Source organism: Neolamprologus brichardi, chromosome 8 (assembly GCF_056152115.1).
Source record: "Neolamprologus brichardi isolate AB-2024 chromosome 8, ASM5615211v1, whole genome shotgun sequence".
NCBI lineage: Eukaryota > Metazoa > Chordata > Actinopteri > Cichliformes > Cichlidae > Neolamprologus > Neolamprologus brichardi.
The window spans coordinates 27,249,982-27,272,516 of NC_142111.1; the positions used below are offsets into that span (position 1 = coordinate 27,249,982).

Here is a 22,535-nt window from a genome sequence, read left to right on the forward strand (position 1 = left end):
ACGTCATCTGTGAGTTATTAGTAATAATGCTAAGCTAGCTGTAAGTTAGCTACATGCATGAATCTGAGAATGTGAGGATGTAACATTAGCTGATGAAGTCATTTTGCTGTTTTTTGTCCTCATGACATGTGATGTGAGTCATGCGATGCTAATGACTAACAGCTCCACTATGTCTCCTTTTAGAAGTGAACGAACTTTCAGATGAGAAGTGAAACGTCTTCAGGAAATCTGCCTTTCAGATGAATTATGGAGCTGTTTGTTCAGGTAGCACCAATAAAAAGAGTTTTCAGATTAAAGCTTCAGTGTTGATGCTAGAAATAACACTGCTGTCTGATTTTAGAGGGATTTTAGTCATCTTTGATCCCCACCATTCTGATCGCAGGTGGATTTTAGAGGATTTTATTAAATCAGGAGGCTACAGTCGCAGATCTTTGATGATTATCACTGAGCATCATTTCGTGACTGTAACATCATCACTACACATCAGCTGTAGGGCGACATGTCACGGAGAACCTTCAGCATGTTAAACAGCAGATTAATTGTTTACTTAAAGTTGTGAGGACCGCCTTAATGTCCCTGCAACGCAGAGACGTCCCCATAACAGCTTGGAATGATATGTGTCCTCACAGGGACAGAAAGACACACACACGCACGCACGCACGCACGCACACACACACACACACACACACATACACATACACATACACACGCACGCACACACACACACACACACACATACACACCAGATGGTGGTGATTATTATGTTGAATGGTGAGATAAACACACACAGGAACTGAGGCTGTAATTGCAAATTATAATGATCATTAGGCTAATCTCTCTCTCTCTCTCACACACACACACACACACACACACACACACACACACACACACACACACACACACACACACACTCTGCTGTCATGTCTTTCATTCGTCCATCAGTTTGGATGAACCATGTCTCTGTCCGTGGTGCTGAAGACAGTTGATCATTTATTTTAATTATGCCATCAAATATACTTTGTAGAGAAAAATGATTAACTAAGATTCATTATTCCAGAGCTTATACTGAATAATTATTCAAGAAATTCATATAGTGTGGACAATGTTCATAATTAAAGAATAATACGAGTCATCTGTGGCAGTAAAGACATAAACATGCCGCTGCTGCTTTCAGGGGAGTCTCAGCTCCAGAGCATCAAACAGCAGAGACGTGAGCCCACGGTGCTCATTAGAGGAGGAGTCACAGGTCAGGGCAGAAATGTTTTTACCATGTTGGTGGACAGAGAGTGACAGAACAACAAAAAGTGTGTGGGTGAGCGACTGCCGCAGAGACAAAGAGAGAGAGAGAGCTTTTTAACAGTGATGAAAAGGACTGGCAGGTGAGTGAGTCTCACACAGCACAGTTCAGAGAAGTCGCAGACTCACACGAGACCAGGAGACAAAATACAGCAAACACCAGGAAAAACTGCACACACAGCAGGTTTAACGGCTTTCACAGGTGGGGTCAAAACATTAGATACTTTATTAATATTCACATTATGTAGCTGATGCAAATGTGCACTTATGCAGACGACACTGTTGTTTGAATGCAGAGATTATGAGCCACACCGAGCAGCTGAGTTACGGGCTCTGCTTTAAACAACCAGATCAACAAACCAGCACAGCTCAGTTTGTACGTCATCGCCTTTAAACATCTTCTGAAACATTATGTACATTAAATAAAAGTTTGGGGTTTTCATAAAAACATTTTTAAACATTTTTCACACTTCTTCACTTTAAGCACTGTTTCTTTTTTACACTGATGGTTCAGAGTAGGCTCGGCTAATTACAAGGCAGACGGATACTGTTTGATAATCTCTGAAGGTTTGTGGTAAAGTCCTTACAGTTTACTCATCAACAGCACTGAAACACACCAACCTGTTTTTCATTCTTTTACTTCTTCTACACAGTTTCATTTATGAAAAATATCAGAATCTAAACACAAATCTAAATTTGTTTTGTTTGAATTGTTGTTATGTCATTGATTATACTTAGTAAGTTATTGCTTCATACAGCGGGTTTAAACCAATGTGCTTTACAGCTAAATAAATCAATGAGTCCAAGATGTTTACTGAAAATTCACGCAGGATAAAACGACACGAAAGGTCCTCCATCCAAGATTTACACTTAAAGACACGGCACACTTTTAACATAAGCCTCAGCAGCAGGATGGTGAGCAGGAAGCAGACGTGTACAACAAATCTACAGGTGTTTAAATTAACTGTATACTGAAGTCTGCAGTGCACATAGAGCTGATAACTCTGCACCTTTCCAGATCTGGTTGTTTTAGAAAAGACTTGAAAACAAACTCGTCGACCAAAACATTCATTTGTTTGGCAAATTTCAGGTTTGTGTCAAAGATTATCCCAATGTGTGAACCTTAGTTAAAACTGTAAGAACCTGAAGGACATGCAGTTTTTTTATAACCAGGTATCACAGTTGTCAGTCATCTAGAGATGCTTGATCATTTGGCCTGTAGGGTTCATGTAGAAGCAAAGAAGAACAGACTGTGACAGACCTGCAGTTCTGAGCTTAACATAAGATTTAGATCTTAAACCCTGGACTCCTGCTGGTGTTTATTAGCACAGTGAGTCCAGCAGAACTAAGACAGAATCATCAGTTTCAAAAGCACCGACTCAGAACTGTTGAAGGACCTAAAACCTGACTGAAAGCTCTCACAGATGCTGTTTTTGTCTAGAAACGATCATTTGAAAACTTTTAGCCATAGATGGCAGTTTGATATTACGTTTTGATAGACAGAGAAAGAAAACAAACACCTTAACTGTAACTTGTACAATCTCTCCTACCAGGACAAGAAACCATGTAAAGAATCTCCACCTCAGCCTCACAGAGGACAGCGCCTCCTTGTGGAGCTCAGACGTTAATCAGAGTCAGAAGAATCATCCGGAGGAGACCGTGAATGTCTGGACCACCTTCCATCGTGATCCTTGCAACAACATCTGAGACTTTTCAGTCTGAAGGTAAAAACACATGAGGTGGAAACATGAGACTCTCAGCAACAGAAAGCAATGATGAGAGCAGCGGGCGGTGAAGCTTTCAGAGCCAGAGCTTCAGAGAAGAAAGAACCAGAGAAGCAAACTGTTTCCAAACTGGTGCACTGGGTGCACTGGGTTAATTTGAATCTGTAAAATGGACAAACAACACAGAGTGCACGAGACCTCCTTTTACTCTGATTTGTGTCTGCAAACAGCAAATAATCTGCATCCACCCGACTGGCTGATGTTGAGTTGTGCTTTTAGAAACTCGTTAAAACAGCGGGAGAGTGGCGAGGAGGAGGAGGGCATCATGAAACGCTGCTAAACGAGCAGAAAGCTCTGAGCAGACATGGATTCATTACAGAAGCTGCTTCTCATTAGTCAGAGTGAAAATTGAGCTTTTGTCAGAGGTACAAGCAGCCGGCTGCACGCAGAAACAGGTCTTTGTTAAAGTCGAACAAAAAGGAAGCAAAGTCTGAGGAAGCGTCGGATTTCCACAAAGGGGCTGTGAGAGCAGCCTGCTTTGGTGTTCCTCCAGAGCGCAGCAGCTTCTTCTGATCTCACAGCTAGCTGTTCAGAAACCAGATCCAGTGATTAGGGCCAAGCTGGGACTGCTTCAAGCCTCAAGACGTTTATTTATTAGCAATTTTCCAATCTCAATCCATTTATCTTAAAGTTACAGTGTGATGTCAATATAGTCAGCTCTGTTTTCTTACCCGCCCGATTCAAGTCCTAATCAAGACTGGCTGCTACAGAACAAACATGTTTTAATCATCCAAGAGATACAGTAGAGCTAGACTGTACCCTTTACCCTGCTAATGTTGAATAAAAACACTTAATTTTAACATATTTGAATAATTTCACCACTTTGCAATAAATTAGGAAATAAAAAATGGATACGGTGAAGTAAATAGTTGCAGTACTTTACGTTTTTACCCCAGAGTGTGCTCAGATAGCAAAGTGATGGAGTTTTCCCTCATCTGTGAAAGGCTGTGAGTCCACTGTTTACCTCAGCTGTCCATGCTGGGTGAGAAGCATCCAGCATTATTTACTCTGGAGGAGGCTCTAACACTGTGACAGGAGTCTGATACGAGTCGATGAGTCAGAGAAGATCACTGCTGGCCGACGACAGCTGGCTTTGTGTCGGGAAACACAGCTGTTAGGTGCTGTTAGCTGCTGTTAGACTGTGTTAGCTGCTGTTAGACTGTGTTAGACTGTGTTAGCGGCTGTTAGACTGTGCTAGCTGCTGTTAGCTGCTGTTAGCGGCTGTTAGCTGCTGTTAGACTGTGTTAGACTGTGTTAGCTGCTGTTAGACTGTGTTAGCTGCTGTTAGACTGTGTTAGACTGTGTTAGCTGCTGTTAGACTGTGTTAGCTGCTGTTAGACTGTGCTAGCTGCTGTTAGCTGCTGTTAGCTGCTGTTAGCTGCTGTTAGACTGTGTTAGACTGTGTTAGCTGCTGTTAGTGAAATTGTCTGTTGGATTTTGAGACGATTTGAGATTGTAATCAAGCTCTTTATGAGATGTAAAGTATGATTTTTAGGACACTCGAGGCTAACATTAGCTGACATAATCTGAACTTATAACCATCTGCTTTTGCTGGTTAAACAGCTGTGCAGACAGGAGGGTCCCGTGTCTAAACTACTAACAATAAGGAAAAATATAGATTATAGATTCATCTATGTAAATGAATGAGTACACTTCACTTTTTTATTATTTCATTTTTATATGACTTTTTTGGTCATTTTAAAAATTATTTTTCAGGAATTTTTGTTGCATTTTTCAGGGATTTTCTCTAAAATTATACATTTTTTTCTTGAAATAAATTAATATCTTTTTATTTTATTTTATTTCTACCCAGATGCAGCGGTAACGTTTGCACGTCCTCTCCCGTTAATGCAGCAGGTAAATAATCAACAACAGTGCATATTATGTTAGCGCGATCTGCCTTATTACAAACCTGCCATTACTGTGCGTTTAGGTGACCATGATGAGACAGACAGAGTCTGGCTCAGATGCTGGCAGTTCTCGCTGCAGTCTACCGTAGCGTCTCCTTTCAGGCAGGATAGACGAATGTCACCGAGCAGTGACTCAGTTTGTGGTCAAAGGCTTGCAGCCGTTTGCCACAGCATTTGATTTTCAGTAAGTGAATGTGTTTAATTGTAGGCAGGGACATTACTGGATATTCTTGTGTAATTGCTACAGAATAATTTATGTTATACTTTGTTATTGCTACAGAAGAATATTTATTTTATTATTTTACATTTACAATGTTTTTTCCCCGGGGACCCTGTGACACCCCATTGAAGAGCCGTAGGCTGTGGATCTCTTAAGATCTCACTGTTGGGTTTGTAAGGCCATGTTACTCCTAAATTTCTATCTTGTTCAAAGAGAAGATATAAAACAAAGTTCTAAGCTAATCGACCTTAGTGTTCTCCTTTTTATAAGAATCGATAAAGAATCGAAAATGGAATCGTGAAAATCTTACCGATACCCATCCCTACCGATCAGTGTTTTACATAATGTATGAATAACAGTGCTCGCACATGTGTGGGCGGACACACACACACGCGCACACACACACACGCACACACACATTTTGGAGGCAAACTGGGATTTGAGAAAATGAAACAAAGATACTGGGAGCGTCCAGTGTTACCGCTCAGCCTCACAGTAAACACACCTGTGGTAATGGTTTGAAAAAGATTTTCAGAAAACTTGACCTCTGACCTTGAAGCTGGACTCACCCGCCGGCTGTCCATGTGAGTGTGTCACAGGTCAAAGGTCACAGGTTCACATGCAGTAAGAATAAAGAGGCGAGGAAGAAAAAGCTGTGACATCATCCTGGCAGCGTCTTTTTTTTTCTCATCAAAATGACCAAAAGTAAGGTCTCTGCTCTCCTTTCCCCTCATTTCCTCCCTTATCATGTCTTCTTCCTCCTCTTTATTTTCCTTACTTCCTTTTTTAGTTTTTTTTTTCCCCCCTTCCCCTCTTACATCCATCCTTTGTCAGGCTGCTCCTTTCTTCCTCTGCCTCACACCTTTCTCCTTCTCTTTATTTTCTCCAGCTTCACACTTTCTTCCTTTCACTCCTCCACCTATTCGTCCTTATTTTCCTCTCTGCTATTCTTCTTCCATCTCACCTCCCTCGTCTGTCATGTGCTTCCTTCCATCACCTTCTGCTCCCTGTTCGCTCCCTTTTCTCCTCCTCTCCTCCTTCCTCCTCTCCTCCTTCCTTTTCTCATCCTTTCTTATGTTTTTTCCATCTTCCCTTTTTTTAGAAAGAAAAAACACAGATTCGAAATTTCCAAACTGTGAAAATATTTAAATGCCAAAAATTGTCATCCAACACGTTGCCATGACAACCACATCACCAGAGAAGCGTGTGTGCATGTGTGTGTGTATAAAGTCTTTCAGTCTTTGTGTGGACACATTTTTGTATCAAACCATCACAGTGACGACATTTCTGCAAAGGTCCAGACGTGGTCTCAGAGTCCAGTTTGAATGGACGAGGAAGGGACCATCTGTGCTGAGGGTCTTCACAGAGATAGAAACACAAGTCTGTGTGTGTGTGTGTGTGTGTGTGTGTGTGTGTGTGTGTGTGTGTGTGTGTCATAAACATGCTGCTCATTAATTCTGTGTTTGGAGGAAGAAACAGATGCAGCAGTTTTGTCTCATTATGTAAAAGACACACACACACACACACACACAGGGTGGTGTTTCCATCTCAGTGACTCCAACCTCCAACCAAACTTCAAAAGAAATAAAACGTTGCTGTTTTGCTATTTGAGGACGTTTTTGTTCTGAAAAGTGAAGCAAACTGTGACAGATTTATGTCCCTAAATGTCCCCAAAACACGAGCAACACTCACACTCACACACACACACACACTCACACACTCACACACACACACACACACACACACTATCAGCCGTTGTCGTGGTCTGTTTTTAGGGATGACTTCCTCTTCCTGTGACAGTTATCGGTATATTTAGCCACCATCTGTGCCCCCCGCCCCCTCGTCCCGCCCCCTCAACACACTGACGTTTGTATATCTATGTTTGTGAGGACCCTCATTGATATAATGCATTCATGAGCTCAGCAGCGTAACCCTTACAGAAGAGCAACGTTAGCTCTTACATGCGCCGCTCTTATGTAAGCTCAAACACAGCAGGCGATACTGCATTTTCACAGCGCAGGATTAACAAAACAAACACCTGAAATGTGTTTATCATATTTATGAAACGTTGCACTCGTTTATCAGGACGCTGTTGGCTCTGATGAAACTCAGGTCCGTCTGATATAATTATTCTTTTTACTGTCGATGTTGCAGCTGGCTGTTGCTGCGTCACACGCTGATCTGTCGAGCGTGGACGACGAAGAGTTTTTTAGAAGATTGTGATAAATAAAAGTCGCGGCTCTGCTTTCCGCTGAAATTTTCCAGGAGAGTTTCTGAGATCCACATTTATATACTTGAAATATTTCCTGAACACTACCTGAGTATGAGAGTTTAGCCACAGTTTGAGGTGTTAAAGTCAATGATATTCAGTTGAGTTTTATTGATATAGTGCCAAATCATAACAACAGTGCCTAAAGATGCTTTGGGTTTTGTGGCTTCATTGGATGGGTACAGTGAAGACTGACAGGAAAGCAGAGGGAGGGCGAGACATGTGGCAAAGGGCCGTCGGATTCAAACCCGGGCCCACCGCTCTCAGCCTTACGGGCACCTGCTCATCCCACTGAGCTAAACCGGCGTCCTGAAGGTGCTTTACGCTGAAAGGTAAAAGTATTGTATAATAAGAGGATCTATCGGCAGGTTTGTACCATAGATCAGACAGTCGTCTGCATATGAATCACTGGTTTATTTTGCTTTTACAATCCGCCACGACACAAACATCCTCCAACCGCACACGATTTTGTTTCCAAACTTCATTGCAGTTTATTTCACACCTCGAACCTTTAGTAAACAATTAAACAAAAAAAGTAAACTCCAATAAATTACAGGTTGCAATAAAAAAAAAACACTAAACAAACCATCTTCATGGTGTAATTATTTTATTGTAGTTATTTGTTTTTTACTGTGTAATAATATTCAACATTGCTATCAATGCGTTTAAAAAAAAAGTCTCTTTGTGCAAAATCAGTTTAAAAACATAAACATGTGGGATCCTGTTCGTCTGTGGTTTGGAGAGCCCAGCGCTGCTCCCGACGCAGGGAAACGAATTCTGTCGCAAAGACCGGCCTCGGCACTTGTGCAGGTGAAGCCAAAGGCAAGATATGCTTCACCATATGTTCTTGTCTTTGGCTTGGAACAGAGTTGGTTTAATATTAATAATAATATTGAATACTAATAATAAATAAAGCATATTTGGCGATGCTTCATCTTCTGCTTTGCGTTTGTGTGGGAGCCCCGTCAAAACTGGGAACCACTGATATAAACCATCGTTATAAATGATCATTATTAGCATCAGGTTCACTTTTTCTTCAGAGGCAACAACACAAAGCATTTGTGAGTGAACGATCAGCTCGGTCTTGTTTTGAAAGTTCCTTTGTTAACCAGCCAGCTCTGATCTGAAGGTGTTTGTGCATTTAAAAAGTGTGTGTCTGTGAACAGTGTGTGCAGATCAAATGACAGTTTTCATATTGAATCAGCAGGAAAAATTAATTTCCTTGAATGGATAAATCTTCAGACGGTGGCCGAGTTTAGAGAAACATTTAAACTGATGTTCATGAAATTCAGTAAAACTTGATTTAAGACAAATGTGAACAAACAGGTTTGAAAAAAAACACACACACGAACGCACACGCGCATACACACACGCGCATACACACACGCACACACACGCACACACACGCGCGCACACGCGCGCACACGCGCGCACACACACATGCACACACACGCACACACACACACACAGGCACACACATGCATACACACACACACACATGCACACACACACACGCACACACACACGCGCGCATACACACATGCACACACACATGCGCACACACACACTCACACGCACACACACACACGCACACACGCGCACACACACACATGCGCGCGCGCACACACACACACACACACACACGCACACACACACAGATGTGCACACAATCTGCCTGCCTGAAGCTCGTCCGCCCACACCAGACTCCATTCAAAAATGGGCAGTTTTAATATTGAATTGCTTCATTTAAAATCTGACAAAAGGATCTTTTTCACATTGTGAGGATCGCTCTTTCAGCATGGGTGTTATTCACCCGGCAGCTTTTACTTAGATATAAATGTCATCAGTTGTTTCACACCACTCGCTGCCTGCCACCCACCGACACGGAGGATTGGCCATCTGGAGAATTGTTGTCCCTGTGAGGCCAGCATGACTGGGACAAAGAGATTTAAATGTACTGATAACACAGAGTGACAGTCTGACCGATGGCAGGTTTGAAGGAAGAAATCCTACAGGAATGATCCCAGGAGAATATTAAGAAAAATATGCCATTGAAATTCGTGAAACTCAAAAAATCCACCTGTGCTGCTGTGCCCGAGCACCTCAAGATACCAGGACGTCATTAAAGCTGTGAGAGCTGCTGAATGTGAATGGATGACTAACTGGATGCACACGAGCATGCAGGTTAGGCGTCCTGAGTGCAGCTTCAGCAATGCCCTGTGTTTTCAGTGGGAGGATCACGTTTCTACGCAGGCTTCTTATGTAACACAATAACCTCAAATGCAGCTAAAAATACAACAAAAGTACTCTGGATAGGAACGGCGGAGCAAGGCTGCAGGGTTACCGGTTCGATCCCCGGTTCCTTCTGTTCGAGTGTCCTTTGGCAAAAATAATGAGCACCGAAAGCTTCGGGTCAAAGAAAATGAAAAGCAAACAAAAGGATCCACGGTGTTCATGCTCTCTTAGCTTCTGAGCAGAAACAGTGAAGCTTGAACTGACTCGTTCCCTCTGAAAGGGGAACGCTAGCGTTCGTCATGTTCCAGCAGCACAACCTTTCATAAATCTGCCTTTGCTGTTTGCAGGCTGAAAGTGTTTCTTTGAGGATAATTATCAGTTATCTGCACCCAAGCTACCACATTTATGCTGCCGACAGCTTTTAGGTTTGTGTTGGCAGCACTTAAGCTGCATACAGGTCAAATAAAAAGGCTGGCTTGGTGCGACAGAGGAGGATGCTGGGACGGAAGGAGGTGATCAGCTGTGGTGACCCATGAAAGGAGCAGCTGACAGAACAAGACGACCTTCATCTCAGTGTTAAACTCCCCCAGTGTAGTGTTTACCCCAGCCTTCTCCTAACCAAGTGTTGTTGGTTAGTCAGTGCGAGTGAAACATCAGAGGAACAAAGCAGGGACGAGAACCTCAGTCCTGTCTGAGCATGTGCACAACAGGTGAGAACTCCCTGCATCAGGTGATAGTGGAAGGGTTTCAGCCTGATTCCAGCCCACTGCCTGTCCTCCACGGGCCCGTTGTGTGTCCGTTGTGTGTCCGTTGTGTGTCCGTTGTGTGTCCGTTGTGTGTCCGTTGTGTGTCTGTGATGACTTTTGCGAGCCGGTCCCTGGTTGAGACATTTGAATGTATCCTTTTGATTCTTTAAACCCGACTGAGTCTCAACATTTGATTTTATTTGCAGAACTTTTTATGTTTTATTTAATTTATTTAATATATTTATTTTATGTTTTTATTTATAATAAAGCTCAATAATAAATTTGACTTGTTCAGACTCAGGCAGTCGCGTTAACCCTAACCTGTCAGCCAAACTGAGACATGTTTGGTAGATTTCCAAGTTCTTTTTGTTCCTAATAAAACAAGAACATGTTACATTGTTACATTGAGTCTCTTTAATTCATTCCTTTAAACAAACTAATGACTGAACGTGAATCAAAAGCACCCACGAAATGATCTGAAGTCCTCTGTAGGTGACAGCTCCATCTCGTCAACAGTGATGACCTCACGGCGGTCTAATGTTACATGCGACGCCGTGCTTCAGTGACGTTTCAGTTTCTTGTGGAAATCCATGATTTTTGGAAACAGCTGATGGTGATGGAGGCCACCAGGCGGAGCGTCCTGTTCAGTGAAAAACACGAGGGAGACTCTGAACATTGTCTGCAGTCACTTTATTTCCTGTCCTGTTGTTTTCCAGCAGTTGATTCACAGGTTAGTTAGTTAGTTAGTTGGTTAGTTGGTTAGTTAGTTAGTTAGTTAGTTATAGTTGGTGATGTGGCTGTAGTGATGTCACAGTTCTTGTGAGCAGTGACCTCGTGCCGACACGTTCCCATCATTCTTCGTTCCTCTCTTTCTTTTCTGCTGTTTGCTCACTGATTGGCTGTTCAGACACACTGTCATTCATCTTTGTGACCGCACTAAGTTACTTTTTACCTACAGGACGATTTTTGTGATTTTTTTTTCCACAAGCAGAAAAATGTCGTGTTTGAGTTCTCCTCTTCCTCACAGCAGCAGAAGTAGTGTGTGGCGTGAAGGCAGCAGGGACACCAGCAGCAGAGTGGAGGTGAATGCCTTCAGGTGCTCTGACACGTTACGCAATGCCGCGCCGCTCTGACATGTTCCCGGCGGCCGAGCACATCCTGAAGGTCGAACGGCGCTCTGGGAAACTTCAGGTGGAAATGTCACGGAACTCTGAGATACCGCTTGTTAAGGAGTTTCCATGTCGCTACACTTCATGAATTCACCGTCACACAGAAGACCTGTGAAATTATTCACTCCTCAGCTCATTGGAGGAAATGTAGTCATTAAGGAATAAATGAGTTCCATAATTATTTATTTCAAGAAGCTGAAAGCTGGAATCCTATTTCTCATGTAGTGATAAACGATTTCCTCATCGAGCCGCCGTAATGAACTTTTTCCTGTTTCTGTGTCTCCAAAGGTTTGGCTCAGTGTTCTCGTCTTCAAACCTCTTTCCAAACTTTCATTCACCCACCAATGGTCTCAGAGGCACAATGGCAGTTTTAGTTTGGAGAAACACGATCGTTAAAGCTATCAATGATTTCAAACCTGAAGAGTCGGCTTCTTCTGGAGATGAGATTTGCATTATCTAATGTGAGACAGTTCCTTTAAAAAAAGCTTCAGAGTGAGGAGAGGTGGGGTCTGTCACCAACCACACATTCAAAGAAGCTCACAATGAGCATTGCACTACAACTACAGCTCAAACTGCACAGTTTTTATTCATTCAAGAAAAAACATCAAGTTCTTTAAGAACCAGCAAAAAAAGAAACATCTGATAAACTCTCAGGAAATAAAAATGACACAGGAAAGTCTAACAACCAGAACAGACCTGAGTGGCAACAAGCTGCACTGCCTGGTTCAAAAGTCCCCTCACCTCAGATCAAAAGTAGTTTTTCACCCAGAATTTTCCCCAAATTCCCCAAACCTGAAAAGTTCTTGAAAAGAGAAATTTCTGCCAGAAATACCTCACTTTAAAAATAACTGCTGACAGAGAAATAAATAAATAGATCCTGAAGAGTGACAGAAAACCAAACCGTGGGTTCCTCACCTTCCATCACAAACACCAGCGAGCCCACGTCACCCTCTTTAATGATGCACGAGTCCTTCCCATAATCCACCGGGTACATGCAGTCCACGATCTCCTGAATCTGAGACAGCTCCAGGTTCTTCATGAAGTCATTGTCCAAGATGGCCTCCTTTATCAGCTCCTTCGATCTGAGAGGAGGAGAGAAGACAACAGGTCAGTAAGTAAGTCCTTATTCTACTTTCCTGAGTATACCTTTATCCTACACGCCTCCTCATTATCAGGGGAAATGTATCTGTGCCGCTGTGTTTGGAGGATAAGAGCAAACACCTGTGCGTCTCAAAGTCGGTATCACCTGCATGCACACCTCTCTGGACGGGATAGACGTCCAAGATTACTGAATTGGAGACTCTGCTTCGCACCCTTCATTCACCCGTAGCTAGCCAGGCCCCTGTAGCTGGTGCAGCCGAAGATAGCGTAGGCCCCGCTAGCTGCTCCCCGGGAGACCCCAAGCAGCTGGGGAAAGAGGGCGACTGGGTGACGGTGTGGAGGAAGCATAGTCCTAAACAGAAGCCCCAGGTACACCACCAACCTGTTCATGTGTCTAACCGTTTTTCCCCACTCTGCGACACACCTGCCGGGGGTCAAACTCTGGTAATTGGTGATTCTGTTCTCAGACATGTGAAGCTAGAGATACCGGCAACCATAGTCAATTGTCTTCCAGGGGCCAGAGCAGGCGACATTGAAGGAAATTTAAAACTGCTGGCTAAGGGTAAACATAAATTCAGTAAAATCATAATTCACGTCGGCAGTAATGACACCCGGTTACGCCAATCGGAGGTCACTAAAATCAATATTGAATCGGTGTGCAACTTTGCCAAAACAATGTGGGACTCTGTAGTTTTCTCTGGTCCCCTCCCCAATCAGACCAGGAGTGAAATGTTTAGCCGCATGTTCTCCTTAAATTGCTGTCTGTCTGAGTGGTGTCCCAGAAACAATGTGGGCTTCATAGATAATTGGCAAACCTTCTGGAGGAAACCTGGTCTTGTTAGGAGAGACGGCATCCATCCCACTTTGGATGGAGCAGCTCTTATTTCTAGAAATATCGACAAATTTATTAAACCCCTCAAAATATGACTATCCAGAGTTGGGACCAGGAAGCAGAGTTGCAGTCTTACACGCCTCTGCAGCTTCTCTCCTCCTGCTACCCCCCCAAAAACCCATCTCCATAGAGACTGTGTCAGCTTCCAAAAGGACAAAAAACAAACTAAAAACCAGCAACAAACAACTTAAACATTTACAAAGAAAGAACAATACAGTATCCACATCTGAACCAAAGAGTAAAACAGTGAAATGTGGATTATTAAATATTAGGTCTCTCTCCTCCAAGTCTCTGTTAGTACATGACTTAATAATTGATCAACAAATTGATTTACTCTGCCTTACAGAAACCTGGTTGCAGCAGGATGATTATGTTAGTTTGAATGAATCAACAGTTTTCAGGCCCCTCTTCTGTGGAACCAGCTTCCAGTTTGGATTCAGGAGACAGACACTATCTCTACTTTCAAGAATAGGCTTAAAACTTTCCTTTTTGCTAAAGCATATAGTTAGGGCTGGACCAGGTGACCCTGAATCCTCCCTTAGTTATGCTGCAATAGACGTAGGCTGCCGGGGATTCCCATGATGCACTGGGTGTTTCTTCTTCACTCACTATGTGTTAACAGACCTCTCTGCACTGAATCATATCTGTTATTAACCTCTGTCTCTCTTCCACAGCATGTCTTTATCCTGTCTTCCTTCTCTCACCCCAACCAATCACAGCAGATGGCCCCGCCCCTCCCTGAACCTGGTTCTGCTGGAGGTTTCTTCCTGTTAAAAGGGAGTTTTTCCTTCCCACTGTCGCCAAAGTGCTGCTCATAGGGGGTCATATGATTGTTGGGTTTTTCTCTACAGTGGGGCAAAAAAGTATTTAGTCAGCCACCGATTGTGCAAGTTCCCCCACTTAAAATGATGACAAAGGTCAGTAATTTGCACCAGAGGTACACTTCAACTGTGAGAGACAGAATGTGAAAAAAAAATCCATGAATTCACATGGTAGGCTTTGTAAAGAATTTATTCGTAAATCAGGGTGGAAAATAAGTATTTGGTCACCTCAAACAAGGAAAATCCCTGGCTCTCACAGACCTGTAACGTCTTCTGTAAGAAGCTTTTCTGTCCCCCACTCATTACCTGTATGAATGGCACCTGTTTGACCTCATCATCTGTATAAAAGACACCTGTCCACAGCCTCAACCAGTCAGACTCCAAACTCCGCCATGGCCAAGACCAAAGAGCTTTCGAAGGACACCAGGAAAAGAATTGTAGACCTGCACCAGACTGGGAAGAGTGAATCTACAATAGGCAAGCAGCTTGGTGTGAAAAAATCAACTGTGGGAGCAATCATCAGAAAATGGAAGACATACAAGACCACTGATAATCTCCCTCGATCTGGGGCTCCACGCAAGATCTCATCCCGTGGGGTCAAAATGATCATGAGAACGGTGAGCAAAGATCCCAGAACCACACGGGGGGACCTGGTGAATGACCTGCAGAGAGCTGGGACCAAAGTAACAAAGGTCACCATCAGTAACACACTACAACGGCAGGGAATCAAATCCCGCAGTGCCAGACGTGTTCCGCTGCTGAAGCCAGTGCATGTCCAGGCCCGTCTGAAGTTTGCCAGAGAGCACATGGATGATACAGCAGAGGATTGGGAGAATGTCATGTGGTCAGATGAAACCAAAGTAGAACTTTTTGGTATAAACTCAACTCGTCGTGTTTGGAGGAAGAAGAATACTGAGTTGCATCCCAAGAACACCATACCTACTGTGAAGCATGGGGGTGGAAACATCATGCTATGGGGCTGTTTTTCTGCCAAGGGGACAGGACGACTGATCCGTGTTAAGGACAGAATGAATGGGGCCAAGTATCGTGAGATTTTGAGCCAAAACCTCCTTCCATCAGTGAGAACTTTGAAGATGAAACGAGGCTGGGTCTTCCAACATGACAATGATCCAAAACACACCGCCCGGGCAACAAAGGAGTGGCTCCGTAAGAAGCATTTGAAAGTCCTGGAGTGGCCTAGCCAGTCTCCAGACCTCAACCCCATAGAAAATCTGTGGCGGGAGTTGAAAGTCCGTGTTGCTCGGCGACAGCCCCAAAACATCACTGCTCTTGAGAAGATCTGCATGGAGGAATGGGCCAAAATACCAGCTACTGTGTGTGCAAACCTGGTAAAGACCTATAGTAAACGTTTGACCTCTGTTATTGCCAACAAAGGTTATGTTACAAAGTATTGAGTTGTATTTTTGTTATTGACCAAATACTTATTTTCCACCCTGATTTACGAATAAATTCTTTACAAATCCTACCATGTGAATTCATGGATTTTTTTTTCACATTCTGTCTCTCACAGTTGAAGTGTACCTCTGGTGCAAATTACTGACCTCTGTCATCATTTTAAGTGGGGGAACTTGCACAATCGGTGGCTGACTAAATACTTTTTTGCCCCACTGTATATGCATTATTGCAGGGTCTACCTTGCAATATAAAGCACCTTGAGGCGACTGTTGTTGTGATTTGGCGCTGTATAAATAAAATTGAATTGAACTGAGCTAAAACTCTTCATATGTATTTTTCTTTTGTCTAATCATGAGTGAAAAACTCAGTCGTTAAACCCGAGTTGAACAGAAGGTCATCACAGCGGAGCAGCTGAAACCAAACAAGCCTGACATTTGTTTCCCACAATGACCTCTTTACATAAAATATCATCTGCAAAGCAGTTACTACATTAGTGAAACATCTCCTGTGGTGGTTTGAGGGCAGCGGCTGCAGAATGAGCCGATTCCCATGTTTCTCTCAGAAGCTGCGAGGAGTTGTGATGAGGATTGTATCTGCAGTGTTTAGAAACACATCAAACCAGCAATTCTGCCCTCAGGTCAACGTCTGCTGAGCACTGAACAAACCCCGCCTGCTCTCTGTGACAGATTCAGCAGAAGACCTCTAAAGTTTATATTTGCCTTCCTTTGAAAGCTTATTTTAGTGCTCTGCTTTGATTGTGAAAGTGTCTGAAACGCCACAGATCTGTCTGAGCTGCAGCTCCTCTGCCAGTCTGATCACAGCATACGGACGCTGACTGAAGCAGCTGATGAAAAGGTTTCACAGTCTTTGGCTTCACAAAGACTCTCGTGTTTAAAACCGAAGCCCATTCACAGCTGATGGGCTGTTTGCAAAAACCCAGATGACAAACTGCTTTTCAGCAGCCGTAACTTTAAATCAAGTGTTTAAAGCCACACGTTACTGTCTGAATAGAACAAATAACATCTGCATTAAAAAGACTGCTATGAAAAAAGCAAAGGTAGAACAAAAAGTAAAGCCAGCTGTAAAAAGTACCAATAGCATGAAAATTCAATTTTAGTAAGTAAGCAATAAGAAGTTGATATTAAACTGTGAAACTGCAGCATGTATGCAAAAGAAGACAAATATTTAGCAGTCATCTTGACGACAGTGATGAACTGATGGGAGCTCAGACTCACCAAACCATGCAGGAAATAATGAAATGAATCCTCTCCCATGTGTTGTGGAAGTTTTCCACTTAAGTAAAGCCTGCAGACGAGCGGTGAGCGGTAGCTAACATTCTTTAATCAAAGCACACAAAGACAACATACAACCAAGCTTGATGAAGTCCCCCATGACCGCGGGACAGACGGTCAGCAGAGTTCTTTCTGAGCCTAGCATGGCTCTCAGTTAAATACCTTCTCCAGGAACAAAAGGCAGTACACAGCTGTTTCACACCTTAAGGTTCACATTCCCTTTCTACTTCCCAGAGTCCTCGAAGAGACAAAAGACTGGTCCTCTGGAGTTCCTGTTTCCCCCAACATCCTTACTACACCCCCTACCATTTGTCTTAAGTATGAGTGTCAGACATGTTGAGATCCAGTGGCACCAAGGCATTATACAAAAATAATGTGATTAATACATGAGTGAAAGAAATTCCTATACACATGACTTTGGCCCTGCTGCAAACACTGGTCTGTAAAAGCTGATTAATCATTCTGATCCCGAACATGAGCTCACAGCTTTTATTCATAATGTTTCCAACAGCAGCAGGGTCCATATGAGAGACCCCAAGTACTATATGGAAAAACTGCAATTCAGTCTCAAAAGTAATTGCACAAACTAACAGCTGCTGCTGTGGATCTCTGCCTTCAGAACTGAAAAGACGTCTCTTGATTGCAGACCTTCAAAGTGATACACCTGCCCCCTCCAGGTGCTCCTGACCTTTTTAGATGTTATAAAGTTTAGTTTGACTACAGTTGGTTTGACCACTCCTGACGTTTTCTCTCTCTCCGATTGGTTTATGTTCATTTTTCATTCAAATGATGGCCTCACCTTCAGACTTCCTGTGCATGTTTCAACATCAAAAGCATGTGTGTGTGTTATCTGGCTTCATGGACAGATAGAGCTGGGTGTCATCTGCATAGCAGTGTAAATGTATGCTATGTCTTCTAATGATGCTGCCTAAGGGAAGCATGTATAATGTACACAGAATTGGTCCTAGCACTGAACCCTGTGGAACTCCATAATTAACCTCAGTGTGTGAAGAGGACTCTCCATTTACATGCACAAACTGGAGTCTATTAGATAGATATGATACAAACCACTGCAGCACAGTACCTGTAATACCTACAGCATGTTCTAATCGCTCTAATAGGATATTATGGTCGACAGTATCGAACGCTGCACTGAGCCATTCCTCTGCAGATGAGAGAGCGATAGGTTGATCATATTCAGGAAACACTGTTAAATGTTCAGTTTCTATGCCATATGTTAACACAAGATCTAGAGTGTAATTAAAGTGGTGGGTGGGTTCTTTTACATTTTGAGCCAATTGAGTCTAATAACAGATTAAATGCCACGTTGAGGCTGTCATTTTTAGCATCTACATGGATGTTAAAATCACCCACAATAATTATTTTATCTGAGCTGAGAACTAATCAGATAAAAGTCTGAGAAATCAGACAGAAACTCTGTGTAAGGCCCTGGTGGACGATAGATGATAACAAGTAAGACTGGTTTTGATTGCTGCCACATCCACTCCTCAGCTTGTGCTTTTCTGGTAGTTAGAATGATTAGAATCATACTGCTGCAACCAGGTTTCTGTAATTCGATTTTTGATCAATTATTAGTTTATGTACTAAAAGGGACTTAGAAGAGACTTTGAATGCATCTCAATACAATTCATGAAAAAAGATAAAATAACTAAAAATAACAGACATATAAAAGCAGATTGCAGTGAGGAAACCATCAAAATTTAAAATAAAGCATGTACATTTTAAAGATAATTTATGAATCATTTATAGATAACTGCGCACTTCCTGTTTAGTTTGCTCTGGTCCCTGTTTACCAAACAGATCCATTTTCATTAAGACAAATAAATCCCATATTAAATGTGAATTAAGATTGTCTCTTCCAATGTAAGTGAAGTTAATTCTCAGCTATCAAATCATAATTACAGGTTTTCCAAGCAGCTGGTGCCACACATGAACTCTGCTGTCAGATACGGTGTATTCGTTAGGAGAGGAGCTCCTTCACAAAGAAAACCCAACGCCGAGAGGAATGAATCAGCCCAAAGAGACAGTGGGAGAGCATATTAAAGCAAAGCCAAAGGTTTCCTTCCTGTCAAAGCTCATTTAAAGTGAAACACACTGAAAGAGACAGACAGTGGAAAAAGACGGAAAACAGGAGAAAAACCAACACTCCCAGCTGTCAGCCGGCTCACAGCTCAGCTCCCACAAGCTCAGAAAAAGGCTGCTGGTGTGTAAACTGCTGGGAGCTGAAAACACCTGCAGCTCACTCAGACTGATGTAACAGCATCCAAACCCTCATCAGATCTGTGGGGGAAGTAATTCAGTTTAATTTGTGAAGCTCATTTATAACTAGAAAAAGTTGCATTTCTAACGAAAATGCAGTGAGAATGCCGTGTGGTGGAATCTGAAAACAGCAGAAGAAGGAGAACTATCTGCTGAAAACACTGTGGACAAGCTAACTGAGAGTGCAAGGAGGGAAGATGTACAGCAAATGTCACATGTAGGATTCGAACTTTTGCCACCGGATCTCACAGCGCTGAAAACAGGTGAATCAGCAAAATCTGTGCTGAAAAGAGGTATAGAAGCTGAAGTTTGTGCTGAAAACAGCTGAAGAAGCTGGAATTTGTGCTGCAAAGTAGTGAAAGACTGAAAACTTCTGCTAAAAAGAGGTGAAAAAGCTGAAATTTGTGTTGTAAAAGGGTTTAAACAGTCGAAGTGTTAACTGAAGAAAATGTTGCAAGCACTGGTGATCACACTGAGAATGTGGATCCTATTCAGTAAAATGGGCCCAAAAATGGCATAAAACGCTTAATATCTCAAAAAGTATAAAAGTTATCATCACCATAAGATATAGCTGGCATTAGCAGAAGGAGCAGAACAGTTTAAAGTTTGAATGGTGAAAATCAGCTGAAACTGAGGGAGGAGTTAACCTGCAAAGGTTGGAGCAACTAGAATAAGGTAGAAGAATAAAGAACTAGAAAAAGATGCATTTCCTGCGAAAATGCAGTGTGAATGCCGTGTAGTGGAATCTGCTGAAATCAGCTGAAAAGCAGAATTATCGTCTGAAAAGAGGTGAAGAAACTGGAATTTCTGCTAAGCTGAAGATTGTGCTGAAAAAAGCAGAAGAGGCTGAAAATTCTGCTAAAAAGTAGTAAAAACTGAAAGTTTTGCTAAAAAGAGGCGAAGAAGCAGAATTTTGTGTGGAAAAGAGTTTAAACAGTTGAAGTGTTAACTGAAGAAAATGTTGCCATAAGCGGGATTCGAATCCGGGCCTCCTGCTCTGAGAACGGCTGCTCATCTCACTGAGCTAAAACATGGCTTGGAAACTATTCTGGTGTCAAAATGTCAAAGAGGATCATGTCCAGTTGTCAGCAGTAAGAACAGTCGGCTGGATGAATGTTAAAGAGAGCAGCATTTTAATTCACAGGGCTTAATTCAAGGCAATGATTTGCTGGATGTTAGAGGGTTGGAGGAAGATTTAACGTGGCTGAGGATGATGATAACATAAAAAGCAGAACTGTTTCAGAAGAGTCTTTAGTAGCTTCACTTCCTCTTGCTCTGAACTCAAATTGTGGTGTCCCACAGGGCTCCGTGTGAGGACCTCTGACTTTGTTTTTCTCACAGTTGCTGGTTTGTGCATGAATTAAAGGTAAATATGCAGATGATTGATGCTGAACCCTGCCCTGCTCACTGCTTCTATGTGACCCTAGTGGACCAACATTTCCAATATGAACTTCATGTTTCAATCAGTCAGACCTCAAACCAGTGACTGAGACCAGGGAGAGCTTCACTGAGCTCAGATCAGATTTTTCCTCGTAGACTTCAATGAGACGGGAGCTGCACCCTGCTCAACATCAGAGAGAACACAGGCTGAAGGAGCTCGGCATCACCTTCAGTCATGGAAGATGTGCCACTCTTTTATGAGCAAACCGTTTCGCTCGTATGGATGAAAACACACATTTTATAGATGATACGGGCATCAGAGAAATGACTGAAAATCAAATGAAGAAAGTCAAATCAAAAACAGGTTTCTCAGAACTGAAGCGGTCATAAAATCTAGTGGATGTTTGAGGAACTGCAGGTGTAAAATCTACAATTTCACCTCAGCTGTTTGAGATTTATGCAGCAGCTCGGTCAAAATCAAATTCAGTGCAGGCAGCCAACATTTCCGAGACTGTAAAACATTCATGTAAGCAAGATAACTGTATTACAGAGGAAAAAATACACCTGAAGGTCTACTTAACGCTAGTTTGACAGTTTTATTTTGTCCAGGCAGTCAAACGAGCAGAGAGGATCCATTAGCTGGTTTTATTTTGGTGAATCTGCAAAGGAAGAAATATGAGTGGCCAGCTGCTGCATGCAAATTGGACTCAGGAGGAAAGCAATGAAAGGGCGCTGTGAGTGGATGGAGGGGGTGATGAAGCAGACATTATTACTGCATGAGTCGGAGTGAGGAGGGAAATAAAAGGAAAAGCAGAACGATGATGAGATAGGAACCAAACTACTGTTTACATAAACGGCAAAAAGAATTAAAGAACAAAAATTAATCAGCAGGATGTGAGGAAATGTATTTCAAAGAAAAGAAAAGAAAAACTTCATTGAACACAGACAATAAACACAAACGAAAGAGCTGCCAGAGGGGGCGAAAGCATCACAGGAAGAGTCGGGAGGAAACCAAGAGACTTTCATATCCTGATGGAGATCCGTCTGAGGAAAGGGAAGCATGACACTCCACGCGACTCCCACTGATGCAGCACGGAGATACCAGGCTACAGCCGGTGCATGACTGCAGGCCTCAGCATCCCCGAGGAAAGAAAAACTCGTCTGTAACTGTGGAAACAACGAGGCTGAAGCATCTTCATGGCAACTAAAACCAAAAAAGTTTAATTTGGAGCGAAAAATCAGAGAGGCTGAGATGGTCTGAGCGTGTGCAGAGAAGGGAGAGTGGATGATGAAGACGGAGCTGCAGACAGCAGGAGAGGAGGAAGACCTCAGAGGAGGTTCATGGATGTGAGAGGAGGACAAGGAGAACATGCAGAGGGCTCGGAGGATGTTGGGATAGGAAGAGCTGCAGCAGATGATCAGCTCTGGAGATCCCTAAAGGGGGTGACTGGAAGAAGAAGAAGAAGAAGAAGAAGAAGAAGAAGAAGAAGAAGAAGAAGAAGAAGAAGAGAAAGGGCAGAATAAAGAAGTTTTATCAGAAAACATACCAAACACAAAGAGCGAGCGAGGGTGAGTAAAGCCCGAGGACACACGCAGACTCAAACACACCAGCTAACAAAGCTGGTTTTCTTTGTGTTAGCTGTGTTAGCACAGGCTTCCTGCTGCAGGTTCTGAGCATGCTCACATAAAAGGATGCGTCATGTGACCCTACACACGACATCAAA

The 22,535-nt window shown here is 42.8% G+C and overlaps 1 protein-coding gene across 1 annotated transcript in view; it reads right to left on the minus strand.

The window, feature by feature from the left end:
* The window catches only part of LOC102793949 (cGMP-dependent protein kinase 1-like), a 54,505-nt gene that overhangs the window by 27,823 nt on the left and 4,147 nt on the right, over positions 1 to 22,535 (minus strand). Inside the window, exon 2 of the mRNA XM_087845026.1 lies at positions 12,545 to 12,711. Coding sequence (XP_087701152.1) covers positions 12,545 to 12,711 — 167 coding nt within the window. The remainder of the gene's footprint in view (positions 1 to 12,544; positions 12,712 to 22,535) is intronic.